Raw genomic sequence first — 17,347 nt, 5'->3', positions numbered from 1 at the left:
GGGCATTTGTCTGATTCACAAAAATAAATTTGGTATACATCATTTACAGACCCTCCTGACAAAATGTTATCAAAAATAGTTTTGATTCGTTAAGTCATTCGGAAGATAAAAGCTAATTCACTTTTGGGTGTGGCCCATTATGACTAATTGTCCTGTTTCTTGTAACCTTAGTACACATGGTACACAACAGAACATTATGAGGTCACATGCAAAATTTAATACATTTCTGATGCTAGGGGGTGCTAAAATGTAATAACTGTTTTTAATAACTGTTATCAAAGCAGTGGAAATTTGACTCCAAAACAGCTGTCTACAGGATCCACAAATTTGATTATTTTGGACATCTTCTGTCCATATATGCTTGGACGTTGATAACAGCCACTTGCGGCTATATTTTTTGTTTTATTAACAACTTACTGTAAAGAACAGGGAGGATATTTTGTCTTTGGACACACATTACACAGAATGAGTCAAACCAAACATTTACTCTCAATACACAGTGAAAGAATTTCACTGCTGAACATTGCCATTATATCACTCAATCACTGATGAGTGAAATCTGAAAATTTACCACAGGCATTTTTAGTTGCATAGCCCTCTACATTGTGATTTGCATAAAGTAAAAGATCGATCTGGGATTTAAGGATCATTCAAATGGAGATTGTGATGCATCAGGGAACTCGATATTTTCACGCAGCCCTAAGGCTCAGAGCTAAATCTTATGTTATTGTAAGTACAATGGAATAAGTACTGATTGCATCAAGTGCTTACATCAGCACAGCTAGACACATAATGTTCCCTGGTCTCTTCTAGAATGTAGCTGTAATGTGATGTTGTCTTTCATTGCAGCTCCAGCGATTGAAGCGCTCTCTTTCTTTCAAGTCAGTCATGAGAAGTAAAAGCGTTGAGAACTTCTTCCAGTGCACCAACAACGAAGCTCGGCGTTCTCCAGACTTCATCTCTGAACATCCTTCACCTGCTCTGGAACCTCCATCTCCACCATTTCAGGAGTGTCCCCTGCAATTTGATTGTTCACCGTCGCTGTCACCATCGATCAGCCCCAACCCGTCGCTGTCATCGCAGTCACCCGCCGTCAGTCCCTCCATCTCTCTCAGTTCTAAATCCTCACTCCAATTACAGTCCTGCCCAGAGAAGAAACACTTGTTTCAGGAATATGTGTTTCGCCGACCAACTGTTTGTCAGCTGTGCAAACAAATAATAATAGGTATGTAAAGATACCAACCTTATATACACAGACTCTGTGGCTGCAATACAAATTTATAGGGTTCACCCAAAAATTTAAATTATGTCAAAATTTACTCACTCTCATGTCGTTCCAAGCCCATATGACTTTCTTTCTTTTGTGGAACACAACATTTTTTGAATAAACTATTCCTTAAATTATAAACATGAGGTATATAACAAGTATCAATAAGTCATAAAAAGATATTTGGACCAACATGTGCTATTTTTTTTTTTTGTCTTTCTAGGGAACTCTAAGCAGGGTTTGCGGTGTAAATCATGTAAAATAGGAGCTCATCTCTGGTGTTCGTCTGAGCTTTCCCAACAAGCCTGCCATGGCAAGGTGAGGCAGTTCAGTTCACATTACCAAAAACCACAAATGCTCTTGACTTAGTGCAATGTAATAGGATTCCAAATTGTTTGTCCAGCCTGAATACTAAACAGTGTTAATTTTCACACAGTTTTTTATTTTAGTTATAATTTTTGTCTTTTGACAAAAACAGACACCTGTGAAGCACCTCACCTGTCAATCAGCCTTTCTTTGCGTGCTTGCCTTGCTTTTTATTTAGCAGCCCCTGAAACTTGCTTGCATTTAGGAGGCATTATACAATGTTTGTAAATTACATAATGTTTGTATGCATCCTTGCTTGGATGGGGTGGACTTGCCCCCATCGTATAATATATCTTCATAAATTCAGAGTTTTGGCCCACGTTAAATTGGTGATATTGATTGGTTTTACTACAAGTAACAACTAAAAGTTGTGAGGTCCTATGTCACAGTTTACATTTATATTTAGTAATTTAGCAGATTCTTTTATCCAAAGCAACTTAAAAATGTATCAATATCCGCAGGATCGCACTGCTAAGTTCTATTCGTAGCTGCCGTAGTACAGAAGTTAGAGCAAAGAAAGACACAATTTTTTTATAAATATAGAATGCAAGTGCCTTATGTTTGTGGACTGAATAAGTGCTCATGGAAGAGATGCGTCTTCAGCTGTTTTTTGTATGTTGAGAAGGTCTCAACAGTTTGGGTGGGGGTTAGAAGCACATTTCACCACTGAGGAACAGAAAATGTGAATGATCTGGAAAGCGGCTTTTTACCTCGTTGCAATGGAACCACCAGGCGGTGCTCATTCTTTGAACGCAGGGAGTGAGAGGGGGCATAGACCTGGAGGAGTGTGTTTAAGTAATAGGGTGCTGTTTCATCATCTGTCCTGAAGGCCAAAGTCAAAGCCTTGATTTTGATGCGGGCAGTGACAGTGGAGTGAGATCAAGAGGGGGTAACGTGGGCCCTCTTTGACTGATTAAGGACAAGATTCGTCGCCGCATTCTGGACCAACTGCAGTGGCTTATTTGTGCTAGTGGGGAGCCTGGCCAAAAGAGCATTGCAGTAGCCAAGTCTTGATATGACAAGAGATTGGATCAGGAGCTACGCAGCGTATTCAGACAGGAAAGTTCTGATTTTCCTAATGTTGTAAAGTGCATACCTGCAAGACTGGGCGACTGACTAGATCTAGTCATCAAACACCACTCCCAGGTTCCTGGCTGTCCTGGATGGTGTAAGTATTGCTGAACCAAGATGAATTGTGAGGTTGTGGTCAACAGATGGGTTGGCAGGGATTACCAGAAGTTCTGTCTTGGCAAGGTTGAACAAAGGAGTTGTTCCTTCATCCAGGCTGAGATATCTGAAAGGCAGTCAGAGATAGGAGCCGAGACAGTGAGGTGGTCAGGCTGGAACGCCAGGTAGAGCTGCATATCATCTGAGTAGCAGTGATAGGAGAAACCACGTGCCTTTATGATACGTCCGAGCGATGCTGTGTGGATCGAGAAGAGGAGGGGCCCAAGCATTGATCCCAGAGGAACACCAGTAGTCAGCTGGTGTGACTTGGACACTTCTCCTCTCCAGGAGACCTTGAAGGATCTGCCTATGAGGTACGACTCGAACCAGCCAAGCGTGGTTCCTGTAATGCCCAGTTCGTAGAGGGTGGACAGGAGGATCAGGTGGTTCACTGTGTTAAAGGATGATGAGTACAGATGATTTGAAATTAGCTTTTGTTATTTTCAGAGTTTTAGTTACAGATAGGATATCAGTCTCTGTGGAATAACCTTTTGTGAGACCAGACTGATGACTATCAAGTAAGTTGTTCTATGAAAGCAGACAGCTGGTTAAAATGCAACCCACTTAAGAGTTTTTGCCAGGAAAAGTAGGAGAAAGACCAGTCTTTAGTTATCAAGTACTGTGGGGTAATGTGTTGCTTTTTTGAGCAGTGGGGTTACCCAAGCCTGCTTAAATGTGGTGGGGAAGGTTCCAGTTGTAAGGGATGTGTTGCTGATGTGTGTGAGTGCGGGAAGAATTGGTGGAGAGGCAGCTTGCAGAAGATGAGAAGGAACAGGGTTAAGAGGAAAAGTAGTAGGACAGTTGGAAAGAAGAGCTTTGGAGACATCTGTCTCAGAAAGAAGACAGAAAGAGGAAAACAGAGAGAGATATGTGGGAAGAGAGCGGTTGTGGGTGTGTGGTGTAGAGCAGTGGTTCTCAAACGGTGGTACGCAGAGTGCCCCAGGTGGTACGCAGCACGACCCAGGATATTTATATTTTTAAAAAAAATTCAAATGTTTTCCATGTTTTATTTCTAATGTATGATTACAATTGTAATATATCTTTAAGATAGCCCACCTTTTTCTTTTTTCACATCGGCAGTGCAGGATGTGAATAGGTAACGTTGCGCGTGGCTGCGCTGATGACTCAATGTGCACACCACAATATTATTCCCATGCAGAAAACAGAACAACAAATACTAATGTGAATGAGGCAAGATATAATTCCATTTATTTTACACATTCTCAGACTTCCTTAAAGTCTATGATCTTAAATAGTGCTTTTGACTCAAAGACACTGGGTTGTATTCAGCTGTATTTTGATTTCACTGGAAGATTGCTCAAAAGAGGGACAGAGTGCGCATCTGACAGCTGTGCACAAGGCAGTGCATGTGACGAACATTGCCGCTATGTCACCAGTGGCCAAGTCTGCCTATGACTAGAGGGAAGGAAAATACTTAGTTTGACAAGTTAACGACTGCTAAGTGCATGATTCCGAGTAAAATTAACCTCAAATAGCTTACTGCAGCCGCTGTTTTCATGCACATTATCACAGATTTTTAAGGGTGATGCTAGCTGCATAGCTGCAACAGGGTCTAGCAATGCCTAAACTCCAAATTTCTAAATTTGGAACTGGAGTGCAAAACTCCTAAATGTTAATATTGTATGTTTGATTTTAGAAACACACTCTTGCTGATCTTGTTGAACTTAATTGTGTAAACTACAGGAATATTGATGATAATCAAATATGGCATTGTGTATGTTGCTCACAATCCTTAAGACTACGTTAAAAATGTATATGTGCCGAATGCTGAAAAAATATTTGAATGAACATTGGTGGTGAATGTTCTGATTTGATCGAAGTTGGTACTTGGCCTAAAAAGTTTGAGAAGCACTGGTTTAGAGAACTGGCTGCTAATGGTCATCACCTTGTCAGTGAAAAAAATGGCAAAGTCATCGTCAGTCAGAAAAGTAGTGAGAGGAGGTGGGGGAGGATAGAGGAGAGAAGAGAAAGTTGTAAACAGTTGGTGGGAACTTGCAGTGTTATTGATCTAATTCTGTTAATAGATAACCTTGGCAGCAGAAACACTAGAAGAGAAAGACGAAAGTAGAGATTGATACTTGTTCAGGTCAGCTGGTTCTATCAACTTGCGCCACTTCCTCTCAGCAGCCCTGAATTCTGGTGGTCACAAAGCATTTTGAAGAGCCAGGGCCTGGAGGGTTTGGCACATGCTGCCCTGGAGGTGAGAGGGCGGACACTGCCAAGGCAGGAAGTAAGGGTAAAGTGTGTTTGTGGCTTAATTAACATCACATATATAGGATATGTTTGAGTAAGGTAATCAAACCGTTTGTAAAGTTGGTTGTACAGGTGTTCAGCTCTTTCAGCTCATGCAGCGCAAGCTGGGAAATCCCTAACATATTATGACTGGAATATTTCAATGTATTCTTTCCAGATGTTTTTTTTTCCTGATTTAAAAAGATTTACTTCTAAACAAATTAATTGCAATTTTGAAACCCATGTAAAAAATCATGACTACTCACATGAGATGAAGACCTCAGTCATATCAGAAACCTTATGTATTGTCAGTGTAAGTCCAAGACAACATATTAAAAAAATTACTGAATTAATTGTAGTTATTTTTTTCTCATCATCAACAGTATGTTTTAATTAAAACAGTTTAATGTGTCTTTTTTTGTCCCATTTTCATTATCATTGTCAAAAACCCTTCATCAACAAACATTTTCATCAGTAATTTCATTGACAAGATTAACACTGATGCAAAACAGCTGCATGATGCAGCACAATAACAGCCAATCAGAACATATTTGATGTACAGTTATGAGGAGCAGGATTTTAGACCAATGAGAGTTGACAGTGGAAGGGGCAACCCGGCTCAGATTTACATGGATCATGGCTTGTCGTATTATCACATTGTGTCTGGTTAGGACAAAATGCTAGTCTCCACTGTTGTGTGTTTCATAAACAATGCTATGAGATGCAACCCCCTCACCCACCACACCCACCCAGCTGGCTCTGGTGCAAAACCTAGTAAGCTGCCTTGCTGTCTACAAGCTCAGGTACAATTCATTTTACCACAGTCCGGATCATCTCGCACACGGTTGAGTGCTCAGCCTTTCAAAGTACACTGATGAGCCAAAAAATTATGACCACTCACAGGTGAAGCGAATAACAATCATATCCTAACAAGGCCACATGTCATGATCTGGGTAGATTAGATGGTAAGCGAACAATCAGTTCTCATAGTCAAAGTGTTGAATGAAGGAGAAATGGGCAGGAGTAAAGACCCAAGCAACCAAATTGTTATTGCCAGACGACTGGGTCAGAGCATCTCTGAAACTGCAAGGCTTGTGGGGTACAAACCACAAACCAGTGACAGGATGTTGGGCACCCAAGGCTCATCGATGCGTGAGGGCAACGAAGGCTATCCTGTCTTGTCCGAACTGACAAAAGGTCTACTGTGGCATAAGTCACATAAAATTTTAATGATGGTTACGGGAGGAATGTGTCATAACACTGCGTATGGGGCTGCGTAGCCGTAGTCTGGTCAGAGTGCCCATGGAGACCCCTGTCCACCATCGAAAGCACCTACAACGGGCATGTGAGAGTCAGAACTGGACCTTAGCAGTGGAAGAAGGTCGCCTGGTCCGATGAGTCCCGTTTTCTTTTCTATCACGTGGACATTAGTGTATGTATGTGCCATTTACCTGGGGAAGTGATGGCACCAGGATGCACTGTGGGAAGACGACAAGCCAGTGGAGGGAGTGTGATGCTCTGGGCAATGTTCTGTTGGGAAACCCTGGGTCCGGCCATTCATGTGGATGTCAATTTGACACAGGCCACATACCTAAACATTATTGCAGACCAGGTACACCCCTTCATGGCAATGGTATTCCCTGATGGCAATGGCCTCTTTCAGCAGGATAATGCACCCTGCCACATTGCACACATTTTTTGGGAATGGTTTGATGAACATGATGAAGAGTTCAAGGTGTTGCCCTGGCCTCCAAATTCCCCAGATCTCAATCTGATTGAGCATCTGTGGGATGTGCTGGACCAACAAGTCCAATCCACGTCGGACTTACAGGACTTGAAGGATCTGCTGCTAATGTTTTGTTGCCAGATACCACAGGACAATTTCATGGGTCTTGTAGAGTCCATGTCTTGGCAGGTCACCACTGTTTTGGTGGCATGCGGAGGACCAACAGCATATTAGCATATTAGGTGGTCATAACGTTTTGGCTCATCGGTGTATACTTTTTTGACCGCAAGCAAATATGAATGCATTCAACACATGCACACTACGACTGCTTTTGGTACTCTTTTGGTACAGTCAACAGCAGGCACATGTGCCTCAGTGACTGGTTTGAAACGCTTTTTAGAAGAAACTCCATGTCGCACATCATGTTGCTGTGTTACAGCCTTCGCATTGGGAGTGTGTGTATGATGCCTTAAAATGCTGTCTAGGTAGCAGGTTTTAGAACAAAGCTACTTTCAGCTATTTTTCCCATAGTGCTGAAGATCTCTGTTAAAAGTGATTATTTGTTCCAGAACACAAAATCTCTCTTCTCTTCATTACACACATACTGTCTAAATAATGAAAACACAGTCTGCTCCTCACAGGCTGAACAGGCACTTTTATAATTACCTCACATTTACTCAAACTAGGTCAACAGACTCCAGTGCATATACTATCACAAATGTTGTTTCCTTCAGATACTTGTGTGTGTTTGTGAAAAGTTTTTCACACAGAAAACACATTCTGCGATTAACGAGAGAGCAATAGGAAGGATTGGAGAAGAAAGAAATTGTACATTGTCCTGGAAGAGCCTGAATTTCTAGAGAAGGAAGAAGTGACATGATCCACTTTGATTTGATAATGCTCTCTCTCTCTAGAAACCTCTCCACAAGCATTTTTCTTGCTCTATCTCATACCAGCAGAGATGTTTGGGATGCTGATGGTGTGCTTCCTAACTAGCTTAGACTTCCTTGATCAACCAGCTTCAAAAGAATAGTTGTATTGGTCCACCTGCTAGACCAGTACCAAACTAGCACTATCTAGCATTAACCAGTGTGGAAAAGCATGGAAATTCATGCTGGTTTAAGCTGTTATTTTCAGCAAGCAGCGACATTTAAGGCAGTATTCCAATTAAATGGACCCATTTGTCAAGCTTTACATTGGAAGCCAACCCACCCAGTATGCACCCTACACAAAACAGCTCTATTCATGATAACTGCACAGGACACTTGACTCTCAATTGATTTTAATAGTGTCTGATGTTATGCTGCTAAACTATTGAGGAGATACAAAGCATAATATTCTTAGCACTCAGAAATATTGGGTAAATTAGTCAAATTTTAATTGGATTGAACAATTTTATTACTTTACAGTACTGAATCCAATATACATAAAGTATATTTGTACTTATATTGTCAACATTTATTTTGGAGGAATTTAATCACTTGGATTGTCTTATCTTTGAAGGAAACATGCGATGCTGCCTTAGATTTAGGCCAAAACGAGGCCTAAATCTTAATTTCTAACTTAAGAAAATAGTTAAGAATATTTTGTATTCCTAAAAAAGATTTTGGTAACACTTTCTATAAAGCCCATGTTTATAATGCACTGTAAATGCATTATTATGCATTAGTAATGTCTCATAATACACCTTATAACATGTTATATCTTCTCATAAATAATTGTAACCACAATTATAATACATTATAATAATTAGCTATTCATAGTTATACCTTAGAGTATAATGCACGCAACATTTAATTTTATCTGCAGAAGTTATTTGTAAAATATATAATAGGTGCTTTAAGTAAAGTGACAAATGCAGTGTCTTCTTATAAACATCCATAAGATATTTTTAAGTGGTTATAAGTCATTACAAGTCATGCTGGAAGTTATATACATTACACATGCACAAAATACAAAATAATTCATATTCAGAGTCAATTTTGAGATGTTATGAAAAATACTTGTATAGCTACATGATTAAAATATATTAGAAACTCTAAATATGTAAAGTTTATCACAAATGTAGTCAATCTTCTTGAGTGTAAAAACACCCAAGAATAAAAAAAATCAAACTGATTCTATATTAAGCTCTATTCAATAAACTTTAATGTTTGTGCATCTTATTTTGAGACTTATTTTGTATATATCTTCCATTAAATAATCTGACTTGTGACTAACTGTATGTTACAAGTTTATGTTATTGCTGTTTATAAGAAAACATTTTTGTAACTTTACTTAAAGCAGGCAAAGACCACTGATAATATGATCACGTCATAAATCCTTTTGACTGTTTACACTTTACAGCACTTCTACCATTAACTTTATTAACTTCTAGGTTGTTTCAAATGTGATGTGTTCTATCATATTGAGTCAGAAGTCGTAATGGGCTGTTTATGTAGAAATGTGATTTTAGACCTAAACAGGTTTGTTGACTGTTTTTTGTTTTTTTTGTTTTGTTTTTTCAGCTTTTAAACCATGTACATTTTATCACGAAATTCAAAGAATAAATGTTGTTGTGAAGCTTTTTAATGTGGTGACCAATCATGCTAGTCAATTTAAATGGATGTGCTGCAGTGCGCACTCTCTCCGCGATCTTGAGTCCATAGAAACATAATAATTATATTATTAGAAAGATGTGACTGTCCTTTTTACTTTAGTGCATAAAACTCAAAATGTGTTTCTGAGTCAAAGCAACTGAAAATGATGGAGAGGGTCACAAATATTAAGCTTTACAACATTATACTACCTACATGCAGGTACAGTTGTGCTCAAAATGTTGCATACCCTTGGAGAATTGGTAATATATGTACCATTTTTAAAGAAAACATGAGTGAGCAGGCAAAACACATTTCTTTTATTTCTTATGGGATTCATATTCAACTGTAGGTTATAACAGAATGGCACAATCATAAAACAAAACATGGCAACAAAGAAAAAAATGAAATGACCCCTGTTCAAAAGTCTGCATACCCTTAGTTCTTAATACTGTGTAATGCCCCCTTTAGCATCAATGACAGCGTGCAGACTTTTGTAATAGTTGTCTATGAGGCCCCAAATTCTTGCAGATGGTATAGCTGCCCATTCGTCTTAGCAAAATGCCTCCAGGTCATGCAAAGACTTGGTCGTCTTGCATGAACCGCACGTTTGAGATCTCCCCAGAGTGGCTCGATGATATTAAGGTCAGGAGACTGTGATGGCCACTCCAGAACCTTCACCTTATTCGGCTGTAGCCACTGGAGGGTCAACTTGGCCTTGTGCTTAGGGTCATTGTCATGCTGGATAGTCCAAGAGCGTCCCATGCACAGCTTTCGTGCAGAAGAATGCAAATTGTCTGCCAGTATTTTCTGATAACATGCTGCATTCATCTTGCCATCAATTTCACAAGATTCCCCGTGCCTTTAGAGCTCACACACCCCCAAAACATCAGTGAGCCACCAACATGCTTCACAGTGGGGATGGTATTCTTTTCACTATAGGCCTTGTTGACCCCTCTCCAAACATAGCGCTTATAAATCTCTATTTTGGTTTCGTCACTCCAAATTACAGTGTGCCAGAAGCTGTGAGGCGTGTCAAGGTGTTGTCGGGCATATTGTAACTGGGTTTTTTTGTGGCATTGGCACAGTAAAGGCTTCTTTCTGGCAACTCGACCATGCAGCTCATTTTTGTTCAAGTATCGTCATATTGTGCTCCTTGAAACAACCACACCGTCTTTTTCCAGAGCAGCCTGTATTTCTCCTGAGGTTACCTGTGGGTTTTTCTTTGTATCCCGAACAATTCTTCTGGCAGTTGTAGCTGAAATCTTTCTTGGTCTACCTGAACTTGGCTTGGTATCAAGAGATCCCTGAATTTTCCACTTCTTAATAAGTGATTGAACAGTACTGACTGGCATTTTCAAGGCTTTGGATATATTTTATATCCTTTTCCATCTTTATAAAGCTCCATTACCTTGTTACGCAGGTCTTTTGACAGTTCTTTTCTGTTCCCAATGGCTCAGTATCTAGCCTGCTCAGTGCATCCACATGAGCGCTAACAAACTCATTGACTATTTATACACAGACACTAATTGCAATTTAAAAAGCCACAGGTGTGGGAAAAAAATTGCCATTTAAACCTGTGTGTGTCACCTTGTGTGTCTGTTACAAGGCTAAACATTTTGATCAGGGCCATTTGGGTGATTTCTGTTATCATTATGATTTAAAAAGGAGCCAAACAACTATGTGATAATAAATGGCTTCATATGATCACTATCCTTAAATAAAAGACAGTTTTTTTGCATGATCAGTCATATTTTCAAAAACAATGCCAAAATTTCACAATTTCTGCCAGGGTATGCAAACTTTTGAGCACAACTGTATATAGTATGTCTTTAACACAAATATAAAAAAAATTAGTGCAAGGTGCTTGCTACTTAAAAAAAAAAAAAAAAAGTTAAATAGATAGTTGTCAATTGAAAATGAGATGAGTGGTGCAAATAGTCACATGACCAGAGCTATTTAATTCTACTGTGCTCCTGGAAAGATTATGTTTGTCAAAACTTCATAAAAAGAAGCAAATAAATCCTGTCATAATACACTTACAGCTACTATATTTTGTACATAATTTGAATTGAATTGTGTTGTGTTCATTTTCTGCTGTTCAACTCTGTTGGTGGGGTAGGTTTTGTGTGGATGACTGAAAAATACATCTGGATGAAGCATATTTTGTTCACTCATGTTTATAAATATATTGCGATTAATCACGATTAACTACAAAAAAATTATGCGATTTGATTATTTTAATATATATATATATATATATATATATATATATATATATATATATATATATATATATGCAGTACTGTGCAAACATTTTAGGCACTTGTGAAAAATGTTGCATAGTGAGGATGTCTTCAAAAATAATGCCATAAATAGTTTTCATTTATCAATTAACATCATACAAAGTCCAGTAAACATAAAAAAGCTAAATCAATATTCAGTGTGACAACCTTTGCATTTAAAACAGCCTCAATTCTCCTAGGTACACCTGGATACAGTTTTTCTTGGTTGTTGGCAGATAGGATGTACCAAGCTTCTTGGAGAATTCACCACAGTTCTTCTATCTGTTTAGGCTGTCTCAATTGCTTCTGTCTCTTTATGTAATCTCAGACTGACTCAATGTTCAGTGGGGGGCTTTGTGGGGGCCATGACATCTGTTGCAGGTCTCCCTGTTCTTCTATTCTAATCTTTTCTATTGCAATAGTAATGTTTGGGAGTCTAACATTTATATTTCCTATTGACACACTAAAGCTGAAGATATAAATAACCATCTTAAGACAAATGTTTTTGTGAAACATCTTATGTGCCTAAGACTTTTGCACAGTACTATATATATATATATATATATATATATATATATATATATACACCGATCTGCCACAACATTAAAGCCACCTGCCTAATATTGTGTAGGTCCCCCTCGTGCCACCGAATCAGTGCCAACCCACATCTCAGAATAGCATTCTGACACGCTATTCTTCTCACCACAATTGTACAGGGTGGTTATTTGAATGTCTTGTTGATGAGAGAGGTCAACAGAGAATGGCCAGACTGGTTCGAACTGACAAAGTCTACAGTAACTCAGATAACCGCTCTGTACAATTGTGGTGAGAAGAATATTATCTCAGATTGCTATTCTGAGATGCGGGTTGGTGCTGTTTTGGCGGCACGAGGGGGAGATACACAATATTAGGCTGATCGATATATATACTGTATAAACTCACTGAGCACTTTATTAGGAACACCTGTACATCTACTTATTCATATGATTATCTAATCAGCCAATCGTGTGGCAGCAGTGTGCACAAAATCATGCAGATTTGGGTCAGGAGATTCATTTAATGTTCACACCAACCATCAGATCAGAATTTTCAATTTTGATCTCAGTGATTTCGACTGCAGCATGATTGTTGGTGCCAGATGGGCTGGTTTGAGTATTTCTGTAACTGCTGATCTCCTGGGATTTTCACACACAATAGTCTCTAGAGAAAAAACATCAAGTGAGCAGCAGTTCTGTGGATTGAAACGCCTTGTTGATGAGAGAGGTCAACAGAGAATGACCAGACTGGTTCGAGCTGACAGAAAGGTTATGGTAACTTAGATAACCACTCTACAACAACAGAAGACCACATCAGGCACTTTATTAGGATCATAGTGTTCCTAATAAAGTGCTCATTGAGTGTATATATAAAAACAAACACACACACACACACACACACACACACACACACACACACACATGCAGTATATAAATAGTCAGAGGTCTAAGCCCTGTGGAGGTCATTAAGGCATGAACAGGTTCAGTATCTGCAGTCAATCTGGATGCTGCCTTATTATGTCTCGGTTGAATGTCATGTTATTGTCTGAAAAGTCCTTTGGGAGCTACCCCAAGTCAAGCTAAAGTCTGCATATATTGCCAGACTGGAGCCTTTGAGCCTTGAAAGGACAATTATCTTGGAATCTTTCAAAGCTTTATAATATTTTACTGTGCCTGCATGTCTAGACCCAAGCATCAAGATAAGTGTCAACAAACAACATTATGCTGTTAATTTACAAAAATTTTAGTTTAGTCTTGTTATTTTATTATTATTATTATTATTATTGTCTTTAGTTAGCTAATGAAGAACTGTATTCATACATGCATATCATATTTTAAGTATTGAATTCAGATCTGTTTTGTTCATGAAATTAATGGATAGCTAACCTTGCTTTATTATTATAGGCTACAGAAAAAAAGTGTACACTGCTGGAATCTTATTTTTTGCCAGAAAGAGACAGAAAAGCTAGCATAACAGAATTTCTTGGTGGCTGGGATTAGCGCTAAAGAGCTTATGCAAATCTCCATCTTCTAGTCTGTTGAGAGAAATATTTGCAGTTACACCAACCTTAGAAGCCGTTTTACACAATACACAAAGACTGTGATGAGATTTGTTAGGGAATATGGGGATAAACCCAGAAAATGTCAGGCATACCTCACCCAGAATGGACTGGACAACAATATAATGCATAAGGGTAGGTTCATATAGGAGAATGAATTGGCAAATAGTTTTACATTGACGCATATACATATATATTACAATATATAAGCAACATTATAAAAAAACAAAAAAAAACAAAACACAGATGTAAAGTTGTGCTGCTCTTTTAAATATTTCTCCTGCAAAAGCCTTGCTTTTAAAATTTTAAAAACATATCTCTGAACATCTTTTATTCAGCATCCTCTCTCTCCCTCATGAAGAATCATCACAGTGTCTGGGTCGAAGCAATGCACTGGAGAAATTTAGTTGAATAAAATGGTTTCTAGAATGACCTTGTACTGTATGTCCGTGTTCCAAACAGCATAAATGATTCCTTCACACAGCACTTCAGGGCATAGTTATGATCACTTTTGAATGGAACACACCCAAGAAGTCTGCTCGAATATGCATGCTGTATGTACTTTAGCTGTAGCTACCGTGAGCTGGTTGCGATGGAAGTGGCTGGAGCTTATTCATTTTGTGGGAGGTATTTAAGAGGATTTATTCACCAGTTTGGGGATGTTCAATGCATGAACTACACACTATTTTACATTAGTAGAGACGGTCATCCCTACTTATTACCCTGTACAGCACTAGTGACTATATTTTTATTCTTTCTATTCAGTGTATTGTGATTCAAAATATAGACATACAGTATTGCAATCTTTTATTCACTTTTGACTCATTCATCCCCACTGGACTTTGTTGCTTTGTGTAAATATATTCTTAGCGTGTTCTAAGTTTGGATTTTGTTTCACCTTCTCAAATACTTGCTCTGAGTGGTGGTCAGTCTCCTTTTTGCCCAAAAATATTAATGGAAAATTTTTAATTAAAAATATTGATTCTTGTCATGAGAAGATCTATACAGTATTGTGATGTAGACTATCACAAAATATAGATTTTTTCCCCCATGTCTACCGCTATTTCACATAGCCGATACAGGTGGCGGCATGATCAGGTCCTGTGCAAGCTGGTGGATCTCCTAGAGGTGTGTAGAGTAAACGCAAACAAAGGTCATCATGCTCCTCAAAGGCAGTTCATTGATTCTGTTAAAAGGGGAGGCGACAAACAAGGCACTGCATGGAGGGAAGCCAGATCAATCCTAGTGCCTGGAAGCGATTGGGCAATGGTGGTCGACCTTGGCCAGAGGCCGAAATTTCCTTCTGAAGTGGCCATTACCACCTTGAGACTGAACGTAGTGTTATGGTTGGCGTCAGCTAGAAAAGTCATAATGATTGAGCTTAATGTCCCATGGGAAGAGGGACTGGAGGCAGCCAATGAGAGGAAGAAGCTAAAATATGCTGATCTGGCTGCTGAGTGCAGGAAAAATGGTTGGAGGACTGCCATTTACCTGGTGGAGGTTGGGTGTCAAGGATTTATGGGGAAATCAATGAAGCACCTATTGAAAGACATTGGCATTGTTGGAGCAGCGTTGAAGTCTCTGAAGAAAATGTTTGAGGAAGCTGAGAACGGGAGCTTCTGGCTATGGTTAAGAAGGAAGGACAAAAAGAGGGGTGAGAATGTTGGAATAGGGAACATTTGTTATATGAGGTAAGGTAGTATGTGGCAGAGGGAAAGGAGTGGGGGGAATAGCTCTGAACCACTTGGTCCTTATCTTAGGGTTTCTAGAAAGGGATTGAGTGGTGGAGCGAAACTATGCCAAGAGAGGCATTGGAAGGGTGGTTGACGCAGTTTCACGTCACTCTCCAAATTAAACTGTTGGGGGATTGGTTTATGGATAGGTAATGGAGGGGTGGTAGGCATAGTCTGGTAGCTTGTCTTTTCTAACAGAGAAGAGGCTTTGGACATAGAGGTTGTCTACTCATTGGAGGGTATATTGATCCCTGGCTGCATGTTATGACCTGTGAAGGAGGATTGTCTTGAAGGGGAGGCACGAATGAGAGGTAATGGAAAGGATCTGGTGTCCAGCTGCAGGGGTGGCCTCCCTGAGGACTGCCCCACCACCAGGATATGTTCTGTGATCAGTGGTGAATTCTCAGGGCCAGCAAAGTCTTCTCTGCTGGCCTAACATGCCTAATAAATAAATATTTTTTCATCCTTTCATTCTCATTCACCTTTTTGCCTATTTATTTTCAGTCATTTCCCACTCCTAATTTATCTACAAACGAATAGCAAAAACCAAAAAGTTTATCCAATCAGAATTTATTCCTTGATGCTTACAAGCGAAGTGTGACACCTGTTTCACAAAACCCATGCCCGAAGCCAAGCTTGTTAAACGAAGCAGCGCTTGAGTTTGAGCTCCACCCTGTTATGCCTTCAGAATTTCTATAGAATCAAGTGAATAGGCATCTAAAGTCAGATTGTCAGATTCATCAGCCAATCAGATTGATTTATTTGTTCTTAGTGGGTGTGGTCTTTAGGATATGTCCCAGTCGAGGCCTTCTAGCTGGCCTTGAGTGAAGCAATCACGCTTCAAGTGATGTACATAATTTGAAAGCGAAGAGCACAAGATTTATAGCTGATGAGTCAGATGTTATCACTGCTGCTATCGCCATTGAGAAAGAGATCCTTATGGATTAAAAAAACAGAGATATAAACAGGAAAGGAGGGCTGATTTTCACTTCAAGCAAATTGGTAAGTGCTTTTTGCATTGTTATAGCAACATCAGGAATTTTCTAAGTGTAAATAAGGCTGGCCTGAGCATTCAGTGTCGGTTCAAGTTTTGAAAAGTAACCGTGTATCCTTACGAAACTAAAATTATTGCAAGCAACATTTAAATAGCAAATATTATTAGATAGCTTTTTCCTAGTATTAGGCCTCCTTGGTTTTGGCTTTCGTGCATGGACATGTTTATAAAATGTAAATTGGCATTGTAAGTTGGCTGCGACGTAATGTGTAATGTTTAACGTGATAAAAGAAATGAAAGTACTGGACTACTGGTCAAACACTATCCGCATGTTTTACTAAAAGCATCATACTGCACACAGCCAACAATCAGTAGTTCAACACTATATGTAGTTGCAGGTAGAATTCACATTAACATGACACAGTGTCCCCTGTAGTCTTGGAATAGTATTGCAACCTAGGAATGATCGCACGGAACACAACATAATGTATGATGTCCATAGGCATAAGGTGTCATATTAATTGTGAATTAATATGCATGGGCCGCACTGGCCGTGATTATTGGGGCAAACCATCTTTGATGGGTGCCTCCCTGCTGATGACCCCATTGCTGGAGGTGTGGCAGGCAATAATTCCAAGCAGGTTCAGACAGCTACCTATGTACCTGATAAGCTACAGCTAATTTCTTCTAGCTGAAGGTTTTCACATTTTGAACTGACTTCCCAGGCCAATGTTTTTATTACCTCGGTGCACTTGCTGTTATGTTCTTGAAACTTGATTCATTAATATATACATAATAAATCCTAATAATTTAAGATGCACTGTT

At 39.2% G+C, this 17,347-nt stretch overlaps 1 protein-coding gene across 3 annotated transcripts in view; it reads left to right on the top strand.

Moving 5' to 3' along the window:
* The window catches only part of LOC127423007 (SH3 and cysteine-rich domain-containing protein 2-like), a 91,879-nt gene that overhangs the window by 26,907 nt on the left and 47,625 nt on the right, over positions 1-17,347 (top strand). For all 3 annotated transcript variants that reach the window (XM_051666975.1, XM_051666974.1, XM_051666977.1), the window contains 2 exons: positions 850-1,225; positions 1,491-1,585. In XM_051666975.1, the coding sequence (XP_051522935.1) occupies positions 850-1,225; positions 1,491-1,585 (471 nt within the window). The remainder of the gene's footprint in view (positions 1-849; positions 1,226-1,490; positions 1,586-17,347) is intronic.

This window comes from Myxocyprinus asiaticus, chromosome 32 (genome assembly GCF_019703515.2).
Source record: "Myxocyprinus asiaticus isolate MX2 ecotype Aquarium Trade chromosome 32, UBuf_Myxa_2, whole genome shotgun sequence".
In the NCBI taxonomy this organism is placed as follows: Eukaryota; Metazoa; Chordata; class Actinopteri; order Cypriniformes; family Catostomidae; genus Myxocyprinus; species Myxocyprinus asiaticus.
This window is presented reverse-complemented; position numbering and strand designations above follow the sequence as displayed.